This window comes from Mustela nivalis (assembly GCF_964662115.1).
Source record: "Mustela nivalis genome assembly, chromosome: 5".
Classification (NCBI taxonomy): Eukaryota; Metazoa; Chordata; class Mammalia; order Carnivora; family Mustelidae; genus Mustela; species Mustela nivalis.
In genome coordinates this window covers 89,783,381-89,797,287 of record NC_139024.1, presented here as the reverse complement: position 1 = coordinate 89,797,287, position 13,907 = coordinate 89,783,381, and the positions used below count along the sequence as shown (strand labels likewise).

The window sequence follows — 13,907 nt, the reverse complement described above, 5'->3', positions numbered from 1 at the left end:
CCCACCCCCACGCCAGCGCACGCAAGGTGCGCGCGCACTCTCAGATCGCTACTCGCCCGGCTGGGTCGGGCGCGCAGGCGCAGTGAGGAGGCCGCGTGGGGGGAGCAGGCGGCGCTGGGCCAAGGAGGCCCGCGGCGGGATATTCCCGGCGGCGAGCGCGGTATGGCTGGGTGGCGGGGGGGAATGGGCGTCACGCTCCTTTTTCTCCGCTCTCTTTCTTCCCTGCAGTAGGGAAGGCGCAGTCCCCGGGGTGGGTGGGGAGAAGCTGGAGTGGGAGGTTAGTGGGCCCCTTGGGGGCAGAGGGGCGACCCCTGATCCCGACCCTCCCTTCCCAGCCCCCAGGGGCGGCGGGGAACCCCGAGACCCCCGCCTGCACTCACCTGCCTTCCCAGGGTACTGGGGCCGGCCTGGGGTGGGGGGTGGACTGCGGTCCAGCCTTTGCGAGGTGGCCTCAGCCGGTTGCCCTGCCGTGGCTCCTCGAGTTTGTCAACTTCTGTCGTCTTTTCTGTTTCCTAGCCTGGGTCTTCAGATGACTTTGTGACTTGTTTGCCAGGAGCTTCTGTGGTGTGGAGAATGAGTCCACTGCTTTCACTGTCATGCCAATAGTGGCTCCCTTGGCTCCAGGGGGTTCCCAGGTTTCTCATTTCACCAGAGGCTGCATCAGCCATGGACTAAGACTGGAAAGATGAAGAGAGAGGGAAAGAGAGGGACAGACGTGTATGCATACTTCTATGTAGCACCCACAGAGATCACAAAGGCACGCAGAGTACCAACTTGTTCATTGAATTTAGGGTTCCTGGAAGGCTCTCTTCTTCAGGTTTGAAGGGGGTTGGTCTGGGGACAAAAAGGAGGTATTGCTTTCCGTAGTGGGCCCTAAATGAACTTTGCCATCCTAAGAGATTGGATGGACTGAATTTATAAATAGGTTAACAAAAGAGCATGTGGATGGAGAACCTTTGGGTTACTTAGGAAAAGCTGGGATATTGGGAGCTACTTAAACCCTGGCTGCTGGACAGAGAAAGGGTACTGCCTACCTGGTTGTGTTTGGTTCTTGTGATTGGTCATTGTCTCTGCTGTCTGCTGGCTTTTTAAAGGGTTTATTAGTAGCTTGTGGAATGCAACTGTGAGGTTTGATTTATTGCAGTGCAAACTGAACTCCCATTCAAACTGAGTCCCATTGGATAGCTGGAATCCAGTTCAGTGGATCACGGCCATCATAAAAAAAAAAAAAAAAAAGACAACAGAGTGCGTTGTACTTAATAAGACCAAGTATTGTTTCTTGATGCTTGCTTCAGGTATACATATGTATGTGAATGTGTTAGGTGTTATACCATGTGAGTTTTTGGTGTATCACAGAAAACTTAGAAATGCATTGGGTCTTCCATATCCTCCTGTTTGCCTTCTTGCTTTCCTCAGTCTAAATGTTCAGTCATTTAAAATTGTATAGAAGGACTCAGCACACTAGGAACATACAGTAAAGAACAGGGGGTGTCTCTTTTTTAGGGAGGTAGTGCCCAAGAAGAAAGATAGTTTACTCTTCACTCATGGAAGTACATGGAATTGAAGAACAAGTGTTTTGTTGGAGTGGGAAGTGGGTTGGCTTACTTAGAAAGGATAGAAAGGAGGATGGGGTGAAATTATTGTTGGTAGACTCCGTGGTGGGAAAAGTCGCAGTAGATTTGGATTCTGGGAGTTGTTTTGGGTTGGAACAAGCAGTTGAGGTGAACAGGGATCTGTCCTGTTTTTTTGTTTTGTTTTGTTTTGTTTTTACTTTTCTTAGATGGAATTGGCCATTCAACCCTTAGAGTTTCTTCGATGTATATTTCCTGTGGAACTTTTTTATATATTGTTTTGATTTTATGGTTGTAAAGCTGGTGAAATCCAATGCCAATAGCATTTATGATGGAAGTGGGTCACTAAGGATCACTACAAGGTATTTCTTATGTAATACTATTTTTTAATCTGAACATGTGGGGGATTCCTCGTATATTTCTGCCTGTGCCGGATTAAGATTACCACATATTAACAGACAGAAAGAAGAGAGAACTTTTCAAAAAGCCTGAAATAATAATTGAATCAAACACTATGAAATCCATGAAGAAACAGTGGGCAAAATATTTTATTATTGCTTCTGAATATCAGGGATAAAAACCTTGGCATGGAGGTCATTTTTCAGGTGGTACTCTGCTGGGCACTGAATGGGATTAGACTCACCTGAACAGTTAGAGTCTTAGATGATGTAATAGTCCTTTTAAGCCTGTCTTGTCCCATTTTTGGGTTGGGGGACCCAACATAAAATGTCTGTGGGGGGGGACTTGGAGCCCCCAAAAGTCTCTTTTTGAGGGTCTCAAAAATTAGGTTCCAAGTTAGCCTTTATTTTAGAGGCTGTTGGTTGGTTTTGGGTTGTAGCTCACCCTGATGCGATTGTACATGTGTATTAGCAGTGACAGCAGGTTTGTAAGAGAGGACTGATACAGAGTCCAACAGTGTTGCTGTGGGTCAGATAATATGCTTTCTTGTTAAGAAAGGCACCAGGCAGCTTATTTATTAGTGAAATACAACTCAGAGTGGGAAAGTCCCCTTGTCAGAACTTTCTAAAAATCATTTGTGTCTTTAGAAGAGGGAAGGAGCACTTGGCCACATCTACTTTAACATGTGAAAAACACTTTTAGGAGTGAGGGATCTTTATTTTTATGTATTTATTTTTAAGGTGGGAGAGAGTGAGTGAGAGAGAGCACGAGCAAGGGAAGGGGCAGAGAGGGAGGGAGAAGCAGACACCCTGCCGAGCAGGGAGCCCAAGTGGATGTGGGGGGAGTTGGGAGGGAACCTGGATCCTCCTGATCTTGACCTGAGCTGAAGGCAGAGCTTAAATGACCAAGCTACCAGGTTTCCCTGGAGTGAGGGATCTTTAAAGAGTGAGGGTATATCTTTAAAGATATACCCATGGGGCTACCCTGAGAATCAGGGAGTGAGGCTTTTCTTCCTGGTCAATATCTGGGAAACAAACTGTTTATGCTGCAGACCTAGTCCCTACTGGTTAGTTCAGGGAGGGATTCCCCACTTGAAGACAACCCCTTTCATGAGGGAAGCCAGAGCACTTTCATTTGCATGTCTCTTTGCTCTTCCCTTGGACCCCTGCTTGACAGAGAGTTGCTGAGGGCCTAAAGAATGGGGGTGGAAGAGATATGCTTTTCATCAGCAGAATCCAGGGGCTCTCCTAGGATTTTCCTTTTCTCTACTGCCCACCTGCCCAACTGTCATCTCCATAAACCTGGCTTCTTGCCAGTGGCCCAGTAGAGGTACTAATGGGAAGGAATTGTGTATGTGATTAAGTAGAAGTTAACTTTGCCTTATATAGTTTTTCTGAGTTTGACCATGCAAAGATTGCTACAGACTTATTTCCGGCACTGGGGTTGTTGGCACACCTGTGAGGTAGGGATGGAGGGGGAGCAAAGCTAGAATAGATACAATCCACACATTGAAAAACCTATTTGAGTAATTGAAAATTGGCATTGTATATTAAAGAATTACTATTTAAAATATTTTGTAACAAGGTGGAGCATAAGGTAAATAAACAAGCATGGGACAAGAACCCTGGAAACATTTTATTTTTGTGAATCAAATTGAGAAATGGGGTCCTCACTGGTAACCTTGGTAGAAAGAGCCCACTGTGTTGTGCTGGGATGCTTTGCTTATTGATAGTGATGCTGTGAAAACTGACACTTTGGCAGATGAATCAGATCAGTTTCAGCTTTGGTCCTAGGCTGGCCTGGGTATAGTGCAGATATTTATTGGAAATACACAGGCACCTGGGTGGCTCAGTCATTTAACCGTCGGACTCTTGGTTTTGGCTCTCAGTCATGGTCTCAGGATCCTGGGTTTGAGCCCCATATGGGGCTCCCAGCTCAACGGGGAGGGGGTCCTGGCTTGAGATTCTCTCCCTCTGCCCCTTCTCCTCCCTTGCACATGCACACTCTCAACATCCAAAAAAAAAATCTTAAAAAAAAAATAAAAACCTTTCTATGTGGGTGGGGGATTGGCTAGATGGGTATTAAAGAAGGCACTTGTGATCAGCACTGCGGGTTGTATGTAGGTGATGAATCACTGAATTCTACTCCAGAAACCTATATTGCCCTGTATGTTAACTAAGTAAAATTTAATTTGGAAGGAAAAAAAAAAAAGCTTTTTAATTCCTGAGTTTTAAGATTCAACAGAGGAGAAAGAGAGCTTACCCTCCGTGTGGCATATTTGTTTCTGTGAAGTTTATTGTGGTTAAAGGTGCCCTCTTAGCTGTGTAGGGTGCAATAGAAACAGACCAACAACAGGTTGGTTAACGTTTTGGACTTCACTTCTTAATCTGCAAAATGGTGTTTTCTTGAGCCCCCAGAACTATTCAAAACCCTTAGCAGATTCAGCCCCTTGTAGACTTGTTGCTGTTTGTTATTTTTCTGGAGGTTTCTGTTGGGTGCTCATGAAAAGAGTCGTCCAGGGGTGCCTGGCGGGCTCAGTCAGTAGAGCATGCAACTCTTGATCTTGCGGTTGTGAGTTTGAGCCCCACTTTGGGTGTAGACATTACTTAAAAATAAAATCTTGGGGCGCCTGGGTGGCTTAGTCGGCTAAGGGTCTGCCTTCAGCTCAGGTCATGATCCCAGGGCTGTGGGATGGAGCCCTACCTTGGGCTCTCTGCTCAGCAGGAAGCTTGCTTCTCCCTCTCCCACTCCCCCGCTTGTATTTCCTCTCTCGCTGTGTCTCTTTGTCAAATAAATAAAGTCTTAAAAAATAAATGAATAAAATCTTAAAAAGGAAAAAAAAGGAAGGGAGTCATCCAACAAAATGATCTATGAAAGTACTTCAAGAATTGTAACATGTTCTATTTGTGTGAGGTTAAAAAAAAATCCTAAAACTTCCTAAAAAAGACTAATTGTACAACAAAACAATAATGAGGTTTTTTTTTTTTTTATGTTATTTAGTTTTTTGACTGAGAGACTGTTAGAGAGGGAATCAACCAGGGGGAGCGGGAGAGGGAGAAGCAGGCTTCCCACTGAGCAGGGAGCCCAATGCAGAGCTCAATCCAAGGACCCTGAGATCATGACCCGAGCTGAGGGCCAGTGCCCAAGGACTGAGCCACCCAGGTGCCCTCAGTAATGAGTTTTTAAGCAGCAAATAAGAGTACTTATTGGTACAGAAAGATTGGGGCAACACCTGCAGGGGATGGAAGGGGCTGTGTCTGCATGATAGGGCAGAGGGTCAGGGAGTGCCTTTTTTGATTCCTGGAAGTTGGTAGGCTTGTTTTTCCCTCCTTTGATTAAGAAGGACACTTGCTTGTATCCTTACCCTAGGTGTTTTTCCTTTTTGTGATTCGGCCCTGCATTTGTAGGGCATTTCTTTTCAGTTATTGACAATGTCCTTTGAACATGCCTCTGTGATTGTACTGAACTTTTGATTTTTCTTTTGTTTGTTTGTTTCTTTGGAGCCCATCTTCTTGAGAGGCCTTTAAAAATGTACATGACAGATAAATAAATAAAATCTTTAAAAAAAAAAAAAAAGAAAAAAAGGGGCGCCTTGGTGGCTCAGTGGGTTAAGCCGCTGCCTTCGGCTCGGGTCATGATCTCAGGGTCCTGGGATCGAGCCCCGCTTTGGGCTCTCTGTTCAGCAGGGGGCCTGCTTCCTCCTCTCTCTCTCTCTCTCTCTGCCTACTTGTGATCTCTCTCTGTCGGATAAATAAATAAAATCTTTAAAAATGTACATGACACGTCAGGCACTTAAAGATGGAGACAATGAATCCACAAACAATGAATCCACATAAGGTGGAAACAATGAATACACGCAGGAAGTATGCCATTTTGCTGATCCTTGCTCAAGTAGTACATTTCTGCTTTGTACAGAGCAGTAGAGATATAGACTCTGTCTGCTTTTCCAGCTCAGTCTCTGTGTATTAAAATTCATTAAACATGAGTTCCCTGTATCTAGGAGGCTTCCTTAAGTTACTAAGAGCCTGAAAGACCACCAGCCGCCAGCATGGAGCCTCTCTGGAGCTGGGGCATGAATTGCAATTGCAGGTCGAATTGTATTCATTTAACAGATACTTAGTAAACTCCATTCGTGTGCATTGTGCTGAGTCCTCTGAGTGTGCAGGCCTGGTCCCTGCTGTCACCTAGTGTATTTCCCGTGGGACCTGTAAGGTGGGATCTTCCAGTGGGACCTGTTAAGTGTCAAGTAAAACATTCATCTGTGTGTCCCTGTAACTTAAAGCCCTCCCTGGCCAAAACGGAAGGGATATCTTAAATCTAAACCAGGTTGGAAAGTGAGCACAATTCTTGGATTGTGTTAAGTAATCTCTTTCATTCCCTCCCTCCCTCCTACTTCTCTTGCTTCCCCTTCCCCCTCTCCGGAGAGGTTGTGATTCATACTCTAAACCTGAAGGGCAGTACTTGGTGCCGACCGGGAAGTGGCATGAAAAGCCATCTCTGGCACTGGAGTCTCCAGAATACCTGGCCTCTGAGTGAGAGTGTTGTGGAGGAGGAAATATCATGGGGGTTAGTTTCCTGTGCAAACACAAGACTCAGAATGACATTGCTTGTGAAACCAAGCATTATATATAGACTGCTCTGAAGTGAATCAGGGCCTGTGTCTGCTGATGGATTTATGCTGGGAAATAACATCAAGGTCAGTCGGAGTTGCTTTGAAGTAAATTGCTGCCTCCATTCCTCTGGCCCAATCCAAACCAGTTATTTCGTGGTGGGATGAGGTGCTTTTCCACAGTGGGCATTGTAGGCACCAGGCACAGGAGATCATTCTAGGGGCTTGTAAACATGGCAGGGGCTAATCCTCCTCGCATGACTGTTACCACGATTCTCCTAAAGTATGTTTGCATGTGATGTCCTGGTTCCTGATAACAGAGATAAGAGCTCAGCAGGTTCCGGCTTTCCTTCTGTGTAGAGCCATGAGTGAGGGGAATCTTTTTCTGTTGACTGTCGCATTTATTTTATTCAACAAATTTTCTTTGCATTCCTACTCTGTCAGGAACTGCTGGGATGGGAATGGAGGGGACCACAGATTTTTTGTTGTTGTTGTTTTACGAAAGAGGGACATGGGGCACCTGGGTGGCTCAGTTGGTTAAGCATCTGTCTTCGGCTCAGGTCATGATCCCAGCATCTTGGGATCAACCCCTCCCCCTACCCCTCACATTGAGCTCCTTGCTGTGTGGGAAGCCCGCTTCTCCCTCTGCCTGCTGCTCCCCCTGCTTGTGCTTGTTCACTCTCTCTGTCAAACAAATAAATAAAAATCTTAAAAAAAAAAGGCACATTTATACAGTAAGTGAATATATTTGGTTTTTCTGTGCTTTCATGTTCATGGGAATACTTATTGCTGTCCATTTGATGTCTTAAGTCCTTTGGGTGTGGAGGTCACTATCAGATCCACTAAGGAGCTAGTGAAAAGTCTGGATTGGACCTTGTCTTGTGAAAATGGTAGTAGCCCTGGAGAAGTGAGTGTATTACTCCTGTATCTGAAGATAGTACACAGAATCCTCATGATCTGAGTCTCTATGATCCCTGAATCCCAGTGTGAGATCAGGTGCCAGGTTACCAAGATCTCTGGCTCCTAGTTTTGGCAAATGAGTAGCAAGAATTAGGATGTTAAGGGTTATCAGCCTTATATGAAAAAAAGTATCCAAATGTATGCAGTTGACTGGGTTTGGATAGTGAACATTGGAGCTGTGAGAGTTCCTCTGGCCCGGATCCCCAGATGTCTTCAGTGTGCAGGTGGTGTAACTGTAGTTTTACACAAGGCTTCCTGGGGGAGATGGCGTTGGGCGTCGTTTAGATTTAGCTGGTGGAGACGGGCATAGGTTGTGGGGGTGGATTGTGAACAAGGCACGGAGAAGAGGTCTGGGTTTGGGTTTGTGCCCAGGCTGCCCAGCAGATTTTAGAGAGGTGCCTTGAATTGTGGGTTTGTTGTACCCAAGTCGGGAAAGTTCTGGGAAGCACCCAGCACTTCAGCAGTCCTTGGCTAACGGAAGTGTTATTGAGGAAGAGGTGCAGCGTGGAGAGGCAGGGTGTTGCCGTTCTGGGAGAGAGAATGTGGGTGGGTGGTGCTGGGCTAATCTTGAGGGTTCTGTGGAGGAGCTGAGGAGCCTCTTTTCTCCCTGGGAATGAGAACAAGGGCCCACCAGCGTCAGATGGGAAAGCTTGGCTGAGATTGGAGGTCACTGTAGCCTGGGTGAGACAGACTGATTTTCACATGCCCCCCCCCCTTTTTTCTTTCTAAGGGCGATCTTTAGTTATTGCTCCGAGCGTGGAGCTCTTCTTGCCACCTACACTACACATTGTGCTCAAAACTTAAATCGGATTAAAGTGAGTAATTTTCACCTGGTGTTTATACATTTTGGTTGACTCAGCAAGTGTTGAGTTAGGCATGAGAAAAATGTGCCTGTGATTATCAGTGATGGAACAAGGATGATTTCACAGTTGGAAAAATATTAATATTTAAAGTTAAACTGTGTTAGCTGTTGAGTAAGCGCATGGGTTCAGGAAGCTGAGTACTGGGGTACAAATTTCAACTTTGTCACTCTTGGCTGTGTGACCGTGGGTGAATTCTCTAACCTCACTGATTAGAAAGTTACTCCTCGTGTGTAAAATGAGGCTAATACTAATGCCTGGTTCCTAGAGGTTTTTGTGAGGCTTAAATGAGATGGTAACGTAAGGTACTTAGTCTAGTGCCAGATGTGTTACAACTCTTGAGCTAAATTTTCATAAAGAAAACAGAAGCAGACTAGGTGACCCATGAAGCTGCTTCTCACCCTCAGCCCCCTGTGTGACATGAGCTTTGAATGGCAGAGTGAACCTGTAAGGTGCGGGGGGAGACCTTTGGGCTGAAGCTGGGCCCAGTTTTGGTTCTGGGTCTGCCCCAGTTTTGGTTTTGTGGCTAGCCATGGGTCACACAAGTCACGTCATCTCTCTATATCTCTGTTTCCTCATCTGTGAGACAAGATGGGATGGAATGGGTGACAATGATGGCAACGGAGATAGCCAGTAGGTACTGTGTGCCAGGCACTGTGCTCCGTGCTTTGCTCAGTTTATCCTGTGACCAGCTGTGAGTAGGTGTTGCAGATGGGGAAACCGAAGCTCAGAGTTCTTTGTCTAGGGTCACCTAGCTAGCTATAAAGGTAAAGCTGGCCTCATCTGATAGTCTTTGATTCAGTGTGTCAGGTGTTAATAGTTCTAGAAGTTCACTGCCTTCTTTTGCATTTAACTTTCTGATTAATTTTGGCCAGTGCTTTCTGGGTCGTCTTAAGAAAAAGACTGGAGAGGGGCGCCTGGGTGGCTCAGTGGGTTAAAGCCTCTGCCTTCAACTCAGGTCATGATCTCAGGGTCCTGGGATCAAGCCCCGCATCGGCCTCTCTGCTCCGCAGGGCGCTTGCTTCCTCCCCTCTCTCTCTGCCTGCCTCTCTGCCTACTTGTGATCTGTCAAATAAATAAATAGAATCTTAAAAAAAAAAAAAAGAAAAGAAAAAGACTGGAGACTAAGCTTGTGGTTAATAAGCATTTCTGGAGTGTCTGCATATTTCTTTGGAATATAATATAATAATAAATAATGGCTCCCCCTCCCACTCTTATTAAGTAAAATCTTATCTAAGGTGCTTTGAACTTAGGTGAAGGAAGACTGTGTGTGAATACTGCCGTGGTAGAGGCCTTTCTCAGCAGATTTCTCTATGAGGCCCTCTGCAGCCAAACATTTGGATAGAGCAGGCGTGTCTTGCCACTGGAATTGCCAGCTGGTTGTAGGGTTTTCTTCAACATGCCCCTAACTGATGCCTGGGAGTTGTAGGCCACTGGGCTTGCTGGATGTGTTGGTGCTTGGGAGACACAGGGTTGGGGTTCTGCAAGTTGGAGGCCCTGGTGTTGGGTCACTGTTTGCCCTTTTAGCTCCAACTTGCCCTCCTAAATTCCACTTTCAGCTGAAGTGTGGGGCACGTAGTTTTTCCATGTTCTATTGTTGTTAGGGAGACTGACCCAAGTGGAGGCTTTGGTCATTGACTTAGTGGGAGTATCTTTTGGCTCTACTTGGCTAGCCCTGAGGTACCCAGGCATTCTGGCTCTTACATTTGGGGAAAGGTGACACGGTGACACAACAATGTAGCAACAATGCAGCCGATGCTCAAGTAGTCTACCTGCGGGGGGCAGGGGTAAAAGCTCCGGTTTCAGGAGGCACATGAGTGTTAGCAGCAGCACTAGCTTGTAAGCTTTCCTCTGTGGAGGACTTGGGGAGGGGTCACTGTGTATACCCGAGGATTCCTGCTTTCTTCCTGCCTGTGGAAGTGATGTAACCAGGAAGGCATCCTCCCTGCTATTGTATTGTAGTAAGAACTGCTCTGGGCCGTTCTAGCTCTCTGACCCCAGGTAGAATATGAATCAGCAGAACTGTAACTGGAGTTCCATCTGATCATCTGCTTATCTTTTAACCACTAAGATTTATATTTAGTGACTAATGATCTTATGCTAGAAGTACCATCTCCCACACAAGTCCCCGGCAGGCTGGCTCTGAGTAAGGACACTGACTTAGAAATAAACCCATTCCCCCTCTTTTCCTGCAGGATTTGCCATGCCTTTCTGTGCTGGGCTCTGGGGCCCCTTCACCCATGCAAGCAGAACACTCAGCCAGCGCAGTTTCAGGTAATTTTCCCATTCAGTTCTTAAAGCTTTGTCTCTGAGTAAGCCTACCATCAGGTTTGGGTATTATGTGACTAGAAAGGGAGTGGGAACTCAGAGGAGCGGGCTTGGCTTCTGGGAAAGCTAAACAGGCCAGAGCAGCTGGGGTTTGGTTGTGGTGGGTAAGAGGATTGGTAAGGATGTGACCTTGCTGTTGGAGGTAGGGTAGGGAATGGCTCAAAGTAGAGGAAACTTCGGTTCTTGCCAGATTCTTGTAGTGACTCCAACATCTCTCGACGCTGTCATGCCCCCAGTGCATGAAAACCTCTTTTAAAAACGGAATCTTGTTTTAAAATGTTACATGCATATTACCAAAACTCAGGCATGATAGAAGTATGACAGCCTCCCCTTCTTTTAGATGCTAAGCCAGGACACAGAGCATGGGTGCCTTATTGTTGGCAAACATGCCTCCTGGCCCCATTCGTGCACTCCCTGGCGTTTACTGAGCACTGTGCCTAGGGTTGGTCATAGATGAATAAGAATTGCTTCCTGTCCTCAGAGAGTCTTCACAGTTGGCCACAGGAGCAAACTTGGAAACAAATAAATCTGAGGAAATGTGACCAGTATAATAATAGAGGTTTGTACGGTGCTTTGGATGGCCTGAGACAGGAGCTGCTGATGGAGGAGGAGGAAGGGAGAACAGAGGCAGCCTTCCCAGAAGGGAAGTGGGAACAGGCCTCGTCCAGGCCTCCAGGGAGGGCTGAGAGGCGTGGTGTGCCTGAAGGGCACAGATCACTCTGACCGCTCTGTGGTCAGTGATAAGAGATTGTGACCCTCAGATGGCAGGTAAATGGAGGCGAGGTTGTCAACAGTGTAGACAGTGGAGACCACTGAACAGTTCTAAGGGGAGTGGTCTCAGTTTTATGTTCTTTTTTTTTTTTTTGACAGAGACAGGGAGAGAGAACACTAGCACAGGAAGTGGGAGAGGGAGAAGCAGGCTTCTGCTGAGCAGAGAGCCTGATGCAGGGCTCAATCCCAGGATTCTGGGATCATGACCTGAGCTGAAGACAGATGCTTAACGACTAAGCCACCCAGGTGCCCCTCAGTTTTACGTTCTAAAAGAGAGCTCTTGGCTGGCAACATGAGGCACACGGAACCAGTTTGGACACTAACAGTCTTGGTGTAAGAGAGAAAGCTGCCAAACTGCGGAAGTGTTGGTGGGGGCAGGGAGAGGACTGAGGGGCCTCACAGGTAGTATCAATAGGATTTGGCAGCCAGGACGTTGATGGAGAGAGAGGGTTATGGCTTAGGAGCTGGAGAAGCCATTAGCTAAATAAGAAATGCAGCAGCACGGGGTGGTTTGCAAGGGGAGATGATGAGGTCAGTGTGGGATCTAGTGAGTGTGCAGTATCAGTGGGACATGTTGTGGGAAGCTTAGAGTGGAAAGGCAGGGCTAGAATAAAGGAGAGAAATGAGGCCGGAGATGGAATTTACTAGTTGGAAGCAAAGGGAATCAATAAAACTGCCCCAGAGTAGGTCTGTGGAATGCGAGCGGAGAGCCCAGGGTTACCCTGCAGAATGCTACCACTTAAGGTGCTCACATCAGGAAAACAGAAATCCCTGTTATCAGATGCTTAGTAATAGCTTATCTGCCTTTAATAGGTACACTTTATTTTTTAATTTGTTTTTTAAAGGATTTTATTTATTTGAGAGAGAATGTGAGGGGGGGAGTGTCAGAGGGAGAAGCAGACTCCCTGCTGAGCAGGGAGCCTGATGTGGGTCTCTGTCCTGGGACTCCAGGATCCTGACCTGAGCCAAAGGCAGCTGCTTAACCAACTGAGCCACCCAGGCTCCCTAATAGGTACACTTAAAAAAAAAAAAAAGTCCATTCTAGTGGGGAAAAATGCATTGAGACAAATGATCGTTACCTCAACTTTTTTCTGGTTTCTTCTTTTATGTCAGGAGACTCCCTTAGCAAACCTATTCATTCATATTGTCTGGTTCCCAGCAACACATTGATGGGAAATTTGGGAATCAGTATATTCTGGGGGAGCAGGTTTTACAGGCTAGGCAATGGATGAGGCCTGGCCCATAAAATAGTCCCTTAATGCTCAGAGTTCTTTTGGATACCAGAGGCTTTCAGTTAGGCTGCCATGAAGTTCCTTCTAACGGAAAATTGGGTTCCATTTAAAACCCCACCACGGGTGCCTTAGGGTCCTGGGATCAAGCTCCACATAGGGCTCTCTGCTCAGCGGGGAGCCTGCTTCTCCTTCTCTCTCTGCCTGCCTCTCTGCCTACTTGTGATCTCTCTGTCAAATAAATAATTAAAGTCTTTAAAACAAAAATAAAAACAAAACCCTTCAAATCGAGATGTTGACTCAGCAGCAGGAACTTTTGACTGGGAGGAAACTGTCTTGGGCACAGAGAAGTCTTCACAAGCACCCAACTTTCTGTCAGGGCCTTGGGTTTTGCTCTGTTCAGTGCTTTGTTGCTAACGTGTGATCTCTCCCAGGCCTTGCCCTCAGAAGCCTCTGCACCCTGACCAGGAGAGATGCAGACCTCAGACTTTTTTTCTCTTTCCTCAGCACCACCGGGAGCCTCAGTGCAATTCAGAAGATGACGCGGGTCCGTGTGGTGGACAACAGTGCCCTGGGGAATACACCATACCATCGCCCTCCTCGTTGCATCCATGTCTATAACAAGAATGGGGTGGGCAAGGTGGGCGACCGGATACTACTGGCCATCAAGGGACAGAAGAAAAAGGCCCTCATTGTGGGGCATCGCATGCCCGGTCCCTCGATGACCCCTAGGTTTGACTCCAATAATGTGGTCCTCATCGAGGATAATGGGAACCCTGTGGGGACCCGAATTAAGACACCCATCCCCAGCAGCCTACGCCAAAGGGAAGGTGAATATTCCAAGGTGCTGGCCATTGCTCAGACCTTTGTGTGAGCAGGGCTCAGGCCCTTGGCTGCGGTAGGAATCATGGGAGGGAACCTGGGGCCTGTGGCTGGGGAATAGTGTCCGATGAAAAAATAAACCCTTTCATGTATGTTTCCTCCTGAGCTTTTTGGGATGTGGTCATGAGGTAGATGGCACTGAAGCAATTAAAAGGCAGCCGACTCTTGTCTGGTCATATCAATGGCATGAGGTAGCCTGTGAGCTCATCCAGGATTATCAAGCTCTGGAAAATGGAGGTACAAACCAAATGCCAGTTCATAAATGTGATGTTGGACTCTGTCACTTTCTAACCATGCG

At 46.8% G+C, this 13,907-nt stretch overlaps 1 protein-coding gene across 4 annotated transcripts; it reads left to right on the top strand.

The window, feature by feature from the left end:
* MRPL14 (mitochondrial ribosomal protein L14) lies at positions 1–13,714 on the top strand. 4 transcript variants are annotated; one of them, XM_082733164.1, is made up of 3 exons: positions 1–160; positions 10,595–10,673; positions 13,235–13,714. In XM_082733164.1, the coding sequence occupies exons 2-3, from the start codon at positions 10,603–10,605 to the stop codon at positions 13,599–13,601; spliced, it is 438 nt and encodes a 145-aa protein (XP_082589290.1). In that variant the 5' UTR covers positions 1–160; positions 10,595–10,602; the 3' UTR covers positions 13,602–13,714. The 4 variants fall into 4 exon arrangements, with proteins under 4 accessions (XP_082589290.1, XP_082589293.1, XP_082589292.1 ...); XM_082733166.1 differs by lacking the exon at positions 1–160 and adding an exon at positions 6,627–6,666; XM_082733165.1 differs by lacking the exon at positions 1–160 and adding an exon at positions 8,154–8,220.
* The last annotated feature ends 193 nt before the right edge of the window (positions 13,715–13,907 follow it).